Consider the following 9,842-nt stretch of genomic DNA (forward strand, 5'->3'; position numbering starts at 1 on the left):
GCCACATGAGGCCAGGCACAGTGGCTCACATCTATAATCCCAGCACTTTGGGAGGCCAGGGCAGGAGGATCACTTGAGTCCAGGAGTTTGAGACCAGCCTGGGCAACATGGTAAGACCCCCATCTCTACAAAACATAATAATATTTTTTTAATTAGGTGGGTGTGGTAGTGTGTGCCTTTGGATACCAGCTACTCGAGAGGCTGAGGTGGTAGGATTGCTTGATCCCAGGAGATTAAGGCTGCAGTGAACAGTGATTGTACCACTGCATGCCAGCCTGAGCAACAGAGCAAGACCCTATCTCAAAAAAAAAAAAATCCCACATGAGACTGCCTGTCTCCCTGATGGACTCCCAAGAACAAGGACTGTCTTTTACTTCTCTCTCTTAACTTCAACAGTTCAGCTCTGCACAGGTGAGGCATACAGTACATATACAATCAATCCTTGGGGGAACCATCAAACATCAGTGTGGGAGAAGTCAATGCAAGAACACTGTCCTCTTAAAATACCATCAGGGGAAATAGATCAAGCCAGCAAAAAGCCCTGAGTAGCTCTCGGTCCACCCACACTTGGGACCCAACCTCCAGCCAGAGCCCTGTACCTGGAAGGCCCTCTTCCGGAGGTGCAGTATCTGCCCGCGGATGACCCAGGTACTGCGATGTGATCTGCGGGAAGCGGTGGTAGGCGAGCCTTGCATACTTCTCCCGGATCATTAGGGCCTTGGCCAGGCTCTTGGCTGCCTGCTCGTAGTCCTCCAAAGTGATCTGCAGAAGGGAGGCAGGCAGGAAAGGGTTCACGCAGCAGGCCTGAGACTGCCATCCTTGGAAAGACGTGCTTGTAAGACTGGCCCTTGCCTGGTATCTGGGAACCTGGATTTCAGGAGGGTTCTCACCACTCCCTGACCAGTAAGAGTGGTTCACTGCACCTAAACTGTTTGTGCAAACAATATGGTTCACGTTGGACACCTGCTTTCCTTCTGGGAGCCTGGAATTTGAGATCTGCTATGCAGATGTGTGACCAGCCTCAGTGAAAACCCTGGGCACGGAATCTCTAATGAGCTTCCCTGGTAAACAACACTTCCCACGTGTGCTGTCACAATGTGATGCTGAAGGTATTCGGTATGTTCTGATGACTCCGCTGGGAGAGGACCTTGGAAGCTTGCACCTCGTATCTTCCAAGTATCTCTCCCTTTGCTGATTTGCTCTGTATCCTTTACTGTAATAAATGAAAGCTGGAAGTACAGCTATATGCAGAGTCCTGTGAGTCCTCCTGGTGAATCATCCAACCTGGGAATGGTCTTGGAGACCCCCAACACAGGAGACACAGGAGGAGTGAGGGTCGTTGGAAGAGAGACAAGTGCTCCAGCCTGCACACCCAGAAGCTGGCTTCACATTCAGCTAATTAAGCCAAAAGTCTGTTTTTGCACCAGGCCCATGAAGGGACAAAGCCTGAGTCCTACCCCTGAAGGCGATGAGCGCCATCATTTTCAGTTGATAAAATTCATGTGTCCTTCATATGTCGAAACAAAACAAAAAGCAAAAGCAAATTCTGCATGCTCAGCCTGCTTCTTTGCCAACCCCACACTTCTGATTAAATCTGTTAATCACCCAACTCATCCAGGCCACAAGACCCATTGTCATGTGTTATGTGCCAGACCTTTCCATAGATTTCATTTTGCTCCTTACTGCAACCCATTTTGCAAATGGGAAAACTGAGGCCCAGGGAGGATAAATCACTTGCGAAGCTACAAAGTCAAATTTCAGACTCTAACCTGATTGAGTCCCAAAGTCTAAGGATGTTCTGCTTTATCAGAGCAGCCTCATATTCAAAGATGAATGAGATCAATTCCCACCTTCCAATGGGCTCATTAATCTTAATCTGTTTGGGAAGGATGAGAATCACAGAAAAATGCTTGGGGAGACAAGTGGCCATACAGACATAATGCAGGGTAAGCGGTGCAGCAGAGGGAAGCACCACATGCTGGCATAGCCCAGAGTGGGGAGGGCTGGGGCCTGAAAGTGTTCCCCTCTGCTTTAATAAAATCATCATTTTAAATTTTGCAATATTTTAAACATACACACAGGCACCAAAGATAATATAATCTACCTTCTAGAGCTGACAATATTAATATTTAGCATAATTCTTTCAAATTTCTCACAAGTTTAAAGAAATAAATCATCACAGATACAGCTAAAACTCTACCCTCCTCCCTACCCCATCCTCAGAGGGAAGAAGTCTGAATATATTTTTCCTATGGATGTTTTTATACTTTTACTAAATACTACTTCTTGCTTTTTGTTACGGTGGTAGATTCTCCTTTCCTGCCTCTAAATGTCCCCATAGGGTATGTTAATTCCTTTTATACCTGCCAGTGGATGGCTTCTGAGAGCAGCAGGAATAGGTGAGCAAACACAGACATCTTAGACAAAAATACGTCCCAGCCAACAACAAAGCCAAACACTTTCTCTGGGCAACCAACGGACTCAGCATGACAGGGGCTCAGGCCATGGCTAAGGACATCAGAGAGGATGCTCAGGACCCCTGTGGACTAGTGGCCACCAGCCAAACTTATAGGCATCACAAGACCCATGGCTGGCAGCAGACCTACTGCTGCCAGGAAATCTGCAAGATCAGCCTGCCTCTCATGGACACTTAGCTTTCTGACGACCAATTGCCCAGTTCAGGTGCTCCATGTACTACTCTGTGCCAGCCAGGAGACTAGGAGAAAGAAGCTAGTACATGTTAGTACATGGTACGGGCTGATGTCCTCCCGTTCAGCTGGTGGTCGGCCCACCTCGACTCTTGCTTTCCAATGCTCTGCCCACCTGCCTGAGGCTGGGTGAACACCAAAGACTCATGGTCAAGACGCTAATCTCCAGACAAGGCCTGCATTTTTCTCAATCCAATCTAAACTCCCAACCATGGGAACTTAATTAAAATAAACTACGATACATCCTCACAAAGGAATACTATGTACATATTTTTTAAAAGGACAAAGAAGTTATGTACATATTGATACGGCATTATCTTTAAGATGTATTGTTAAGTGGAAAATGCAAGATGCAGTATAATGTATATTGTAAACTACGATTTTTGTAAAAATAAGTAAATAAACTATGTATGCATAAATAATTGTAGGTACATAGACCATATATGTGAGAATACATAAGAAACCAAAACTAATGGTTGCCTCTGAGGAGGAGAATGGGTGAATTGATACCATTTTTGTATCTTTTAAATTTTGTACCATATGCAAGTGTTCACCATTACATATAACCAAAAAACTTTTGAAAGCTAGGGGAAATTTTATAGGAAGAGCAATAAGCTGCATTGCTGTCTCAGATTCACCATATTTTCTCAGCTACTGTTAAAAAGAGAGACTAATGAAGCCAACTGAGGCGTAAGTAGTGAGTTGGGGCCAGGGCACTGGAGCCAAACTTAACCCTGGCACTAACTCAGTGATATTTCTCTCCAAGAAGTAGGCATGCATAAAAAATGCATCATCCAATCAGGTGAAATTAGCACATTTTCAGTGACTGCATTAACTCACTTAGTGTAAACCAATTTGCTCAATTTCTAAACAAGATTCTCTCTTCCCAGCTGAGGGAATCTAGCCTATATTTAAGGGTACTGAACCTACATGTAAGAAGAGATGATTTAGCAACAACTAATTTCACACAAACCATTCAGTACCATGACTTTGAATCTACTAAACATTTGGCAACACCGAAAGGCCCAAGCTGGCACCTTTCTCATCGGGCTACAGGGACCAATTCCAGCTTTCTAGACTTAGAGAACATGTGGAAGTTACAAGCCACAGACACAGTGTGCCAGCCTGCACCCCGGGGCCCTCCTCACAGGGAACAGGCAGCCACTGAGACACCACACCCACACCCCACAACCTCTGCTAGGACCCTCCTTGCCTCCTGTGCCTCCTCTTTACCTTCTCCCAGACACCCACGGACAGGACCAGGCTCCAGAGGTGGGCACGACCCTGTGGCCCACGGGGCCCCTGGCCTCTGCACGCAAGGCACATTCAACACTCCCACCGACGCCTTACCCCGGCACAGTAATCTCCGCTGATGGTGACCCGCTGGAACTCAGGCATGGCATAGGGTGCTGGCGTGGGCTGGGAAGTGGCTCCAGTGACCACAGGGGTTGTGGGAGACATGACCGGACTGGTTGCCGGGGGGCCCTTCCAATCTTGCTGTGTCGGCATTTGCAGAGACAGGGACTGGGACCGAATCATCTTGAAACTTTTCTTTCTAAGAGCCAAGGACAAGGAAAAGTGGGAGACATCAGCAGCTAATTGGGGCGAGTGATAAAGACTCTTTGCTATGTGTGTGGCAGGAGAATTTTGCTATGATTAATCACTGGTGCTGGCCCTACCATTAAGAAGTTTCTAATTATTCATGCCTTCCTCTTACACATGTCTGCATGAGATAGAACACAGCCCTCCAGACACCCCTACCTGTGGTCACCATGCACCACTCAGGGCTGTTTGCACAGCCCACAGAAGATTAAAGCAGGCAAATGCCCCAGGAGACAGACAGACAAATGGCAGACCACACTGCATGGGCTCTAAAACCACAGGGCACTAGAGGGGAGGACAATAGCAAATCATGTGGGCTTTCCCCACAGTGTGGACAGCATGCTAGCTTCAGATAACACAAACTCTCAGTCCCAACATATGAACAGTCTCAGAAAGGACCAGGAATAGGGTCACAGAGAGACAAGCACACTGCACTTCACACAGTTAGACATTTGGGGCATTGGAGCCAGAAGAGACAGGGATGCTCAATGAGTCCAATCTCCTTGTTTTACGAAGAAGTAGAGAGAGTGCTCAGGACCCCCGTGGACTAGCGACCGCCATCCAAGCTTACAGGCATCATAGGCCCCATGGCGGGCAGCAGACCTACTGGGTGCCAAGGAGATCTACAAGATCAGCCTGCTTCTCACAGACACTTTCCCAGAGATAGGAAAGGGCTGGCACAAAGTCACACGGCACAGTGGTTGCTCCATCCAGCCTCCACCCCTGCTGCTCCCTCCTCTAGCCTGCCATGTGCCATCCTGGCTGCCGCTGCTGGAGCAAGCACAGATATGTACCTCTGTTTGGGGAGAGGGATTGATCAGCACCAAATGCAGGTCCCTCTGGACCTGTTGCCTTGGCACCAAAAGATGAGTACACTGGCTCTTGGGCCCAAGGTTGGTTTAAAATGCCACAAGCCCATGCTTATTTGCAAGGCTGATTTGTGATGACTCCACCTTCCTCATTCATGAAATAAACATCACATGATGTCACCGCAAGTCTCTTCTGCAGGAAGAGAATTACCCAGCATTAAGATGAGGCCATCAGTACTCTTCTTCCACCTCATGTTTCTTTCTGCCTCCAGTGGAACCCGGCCTCCCCACGGTGCCAGCCCACAGTGCCCAATGCCAGAAACCAGTTAATTACCTGCCCTACCTTGTGCCATGGGCCCAGTAGCTTCCTAAGTGCTTATTCTACCACAACCACAGCCACTAGCAAGGACTTAGTAACAACTGTGACCCACCAGAGCCCTTCTCCTTCCCAGGTACTAGTGTGATACCTACAGGCCTGGAGAAATCGGTTGATCCCCAAATAGGTTTCAGGGCTCACCTGGAAGCAGCTCTCCTCCTCTTGGCCTGTGGCCAGGTCTCCTCACTGACGAGTTTTCAAGAACCACAGTTTTCCTCCTGTGTTTACACACCCAGTGCTTGCCATGTTCCTCTGGTTCTCACCTGCCTATACCGTGTTATCACATCTTTGGGACAAGGCTATTTTAACCTGAAAGACAGAGGTGGCTCCTTTTCAGGAATTTACCTTCCCCTTGCCTCTGGTCTTGCTAAGAGACGCACTGGGCTGCTTCGGGAAACTCAACCTGAGCCCTGGGAGCCCCCAGCCTCAGCTTTCCCTGGTCTGTCCTCCATCAAATGGAGCTCAGTCAAGCATCCTGCCCCAGGGATGCCACCTTGTCAGTCACTCCTCACAGGCGGATTCACCTTGAGGATGAGGTTCTCCCTTTGGCATCTTTTGGATGTTCACACCCAGAGGAAGAGTCATTACTTCGGGCTCCCCAACACATTCTGACCTCAGCTGAGATGCATGAGATTCTGGTTTCTGTGTCGCTCAAATGCCTGCCAGATCACTGTTTTTATTTCCATGCAACCTCACCCCCAAATGCCTTAGCCAAGGCTGCCTGAGGTCTGGCCCTACCAACAAGAAGCAACAGGTGACATCTAAGGTGAGCAACAGCTAAGAAAGGTTAAAACACACACACACAAACACTACAACCCAAATGCTGGGAGGCTGCCTAAGCCAACGGCCTACCAGGCTTATCCTGGGAATGTTCTTCTGCCCCAGTGAGGAAGTTAGGCCCCACAAACTGGTGCCCAAAGAATTCTCCTTCCTGGGGATATCCATTATGGCGACAACCTTGGTCTTCAGATGAGCTCCAGATTGTCACGTAAGAGCATCTGCAGGCCGGGAGCTCAGACTTTGCAGGCACGAGGGATAGGTTTAGCCACAGATGGGCTAACTCCTCAGGGCTCACTCCCCTTGGGCTTGGAAGAACTGGAAGTTAACCACAGCTTGTATCTCAGAAAATTGGAAAAGCTGTGTGGAGCCCAAGGATGACCCTGGATTTGTTTTCTATTGCTGCAGAACAAATTGCCACAAACTTGATGGCTTAAAACAACAGCCATTTATTAGCTCACAGTTCTATAGGTGAGAAGTCTGGGTGGGCTTGGCTGGGCTCTATGCTCAGGGTATCAAAAGGCCAAAATCAAGATGTTAGCCACACTGTGCTCTTGTCTGGAGGTTCTGGGAAAGAATTCACTTCCAAGTTCATTCCAGTTGTTGGCAGAATTCAGGTCTAGTGGCCATAAGGCTGAAGTCCCAGGCTGCTTGCTGGCTTTGACCAGGGGTCACTCTCAACTCCTACTGACCTCATGCCAATCCCTGCACATAGCCCCCTTCATCTCCAAAGCCAAGAGTGGTCATTGTGCTGTTGCTTTGACTCTCTCTGCCCTCCCCTCCTACTCTCAGAAAGCTCTCTATTTTTAAGGGCTCATGGGATTAAATCAGGCCTACCAATAAACCCCCATCTTAAGGTCAGTTGTGCCATGTTCCATAACATCATCACAGGAGTGATGATATTCACTCATCTTATTCACCGCATCTGCAGATTAAGGAGGGACATCTGTGTGGGCCATTTTAGAAATTCTACCTCCCCTAGGCCCAAATCTAGCATCCATTCTATACAACCAAGGCCCAGCCAGTAAAGGCAGAGGGTTGGAGCTGAGTGACTGGGTGTGTGGGTGTAAGTGTCAGAGGGTGCGTGCGTGACATGGTTTGCATCCATGTCTCTATCCAAATCTCATGTGCAATTGTAATCCCCAGTGTTGGAGGTGGGGCCTGGTGGGAGGTGATTGGATCATGGGGGTGGATCCTTCATGAATGGTTTAGCACCATCTCCTTGGTGCTGTTCTAGTGATAGAGTTTTCATGAGATCTGGGCATTTAAAAGTGTGCAGCACCTTCCCCTACCCACCCTCACTGCCTCTTCCTCCTGCTCCCACCATGTAAGACAGCTGCTTCTAGTTTGCCTTCACCATGAGTCAAAGTTCCCCGAGGCTTTCTCAGAAGCAGATGCTGCCATGCTTCCTGTACGGCCTGCAGAACTATGAGCCAATTATACCTCATTTCTTTATAAATTACCAGTCTCAGGTATTTGTATAGAAGTGCAAACTAATATAGTGAGTGAGTGTGTCTATGAGTGTGTGTGTGAACAAAACTGATCTGGTGCCCCTGTTAGAAAGTACTTCCTTCTGATGGGCCAAGGTCTGTCTGTCCACTGTCTCACCTGCTGCACCTTGCACTAGCCCCTCGGGCACCAGCATTTGCTGGGCCACAGCTGGCACACCCCCTCCTTCCGCCACCCACACTTGCACCTGGCAGAAGCACACTCCTGCCAAGGAGCCGGCAGAGTGTGGGGCTGTGAGGACACCAGCTCCAGGCCAAGCCTGAGGGCTCAAAGGGCCAGAAGCAGTTTTGTCATCCCTGAAATAGATGGTCCTCCTGACGCACAAGCACATTCTTGCTAACCAGGTCCACAAGACAAAGAGTTGATCAGGTCACCTGGGCTGTTGTTACAGCATCTCGCCTCCCAGCACCTGTCTGGGGCTCCACCTGCTCTATGGCCCTTGGTTGCCCCTGACAGTCACTAAGTCCCCTCCCTCACTCTGCTCCACTCCCCAGCCGTCCTCCACTCTGGGTAATCAGGCTCCCAGGGTCTTCCCTATATAGCACTCATATGCTAAAGTGAGGAGTCTTTCTGGCCCTCCTTGCTCTCCTAGAGAATATCCAGCATCTTCCCAGGGGCCATCTGAAGCCCACTGCCCTGTGTGGTCTGTCCAGATGACTAACAGGCAGGGAGGGGCACTGAAGCCAACCTTTCACCAGGCTCTCATATGTGCACTATGAGCCGGGGGCCACACCTGGACCCCACTTCATTCAATTAACTACTGTGTGCCAGGCCCTGGGGGTAGAGGAGTAGATAAAATATAACTCCTGCCTCCAGGGGCTGACTGATGGCCGAGATGAACCCAGACCCTTCCACAGATTATCATACAATGTGGTTGGGGTAATGAGATGGCCTGGATATTTTGGGACCCCAGAGGAGGCACTTAATCCAGACTGGGGTGGGAGCAGTGGAGCAACGGGGTCAGAGGGGGGACATTTCAGAACATGGAGGCTGGTTTGAACTCCTCCCCCACGCACACTCAGCCCATTCTGGCAGCCCCTCCACATGAGAATTGTTACGCTAAAGGTTGGAATCAGGAGTCACAAACCAGCACAGGGTTTTGCGAATACTGGGAATCTGAATGCCATTAGGTGGGACAGGCATCCTCCACTTCCACAGGCTCACACTGCTACTGCTGTCCCTGCATGGGCTCACTTGGAATTGGGACCCCCATCTAAGGAGGGAACTAAGAAGAGGTGGCACCTCCTCTGTACTTGAGACCAGAGGTCCCAGCCTATCTGGAGAATATGCTGCACGATAGGTACTATAAGAGGGGTCCCTACAGAGAGAGCAGGGGCCCACAGAGACCCCTCGCTCTGCATGTGCAGCCAGATGACCAGCATCCTGGCCAGGTGGGTGTAACTTTGATTTTCACACTTTGCAGCCAGTCAGGTGTGGAAACCCACAGCCCCACCCTGTCTCTCTCCCTGAGTTCCCCTCTGGAAACCTACCCCGTCCTTCTTCAACCTCCGTTCCCCCCAACCCCTCCTGGCCTACTGTCATCTCCATTCATCTTCTGCCACTCATCTTTGCTTCTCCCTTCCTCAATCCTTCCCAGCTGCCCTTCCTCCCTAAAGACACGGAGATCAAAATGAAGTATAATCTGTACTATATGTTAACGTAAGTGTTACAATCTCTCTCCCCAACTTTATTTTTATTTTTACTTTTATTTTTTGACACAGGGTCTGGCTCTGTCACCCAAGCTGGAATGGAGTGGTATGATCTCAGCTCACTGCAATCTCCACCTCCTGGGTTCAAGCAATTCTCGGGCCTCAGCCTACCAAAAAGCTGGACCATAGGCGCACATCACCACGCCCAGCTAATTTTTGTATTTTTTGTACAGACGAGGTTTTGCCATGTTGGCCAGGCTGGTCTCAAACTCCTGGCCTCAAGTGATCCACCCACCTTGGCTTCCCAATCTCCCTGTTTTTTTTTTTGTTGTTGTTGTTGTTTTTTTGTTTCTTTTGTTTTTTTTTTTTGTTTTCTGAGACCGAGTCTCCCTCCCTCAGCCAGGCTGGAGTG

At 49.2% G+C, this 9,842-nt stretch overlaps 1 protein-coding gene across 5 annotated transcripts in view; it reads right to left on the bottom strand.

Annotated features, from left to right (window-relative positions):
- The window catches only part of AMPD3 (adenosine monophosphate deaminase 3), a 56,477-nt gene that overhangs the window by 23,930 nt on the left and 22,705 nt on the right, over positions 1 to 9,842 (bottom strand). For 4 of the 5 annotated variants that reach the window (XM_011969928.1, XM_011969927.1, XM_011969929.1 and 1 more), the window contains 2 exons: positions 4,059 to 4,263; positions 600 to 762 (listed from right to left, as the gene is read on the bottom strand). In XM_011969928.1, coding sequence (XP_011825318.1) covers positions 600 to 762; positions 4,059 to 4,263 — 368 coding nt within the window. The remainder of the gene's footprint in view (positions 1 to 599; positions 763 to 4,058; positions 4,264 to 9,842) is intronic. The other variant, XM_011969930.1, reaches the window with a different exon arrangement.

Source organism: Mandrillus leucophaeus, unplaced genomic scaffold, assembly GCF_000951045.1.
Source record: "Mandrillus leucophaeus isolate KB7577 unplaced genomic scaffold, Mleu.le_1.0 Scaffold920, whole genome shotgun sequence".
Lineage (NCBI taxonomy): Eukaryota > Metazoa > Chordata > Mammalia > Primates > Cercopithecidae > Mandrillus > Mandrillus leucophaeus.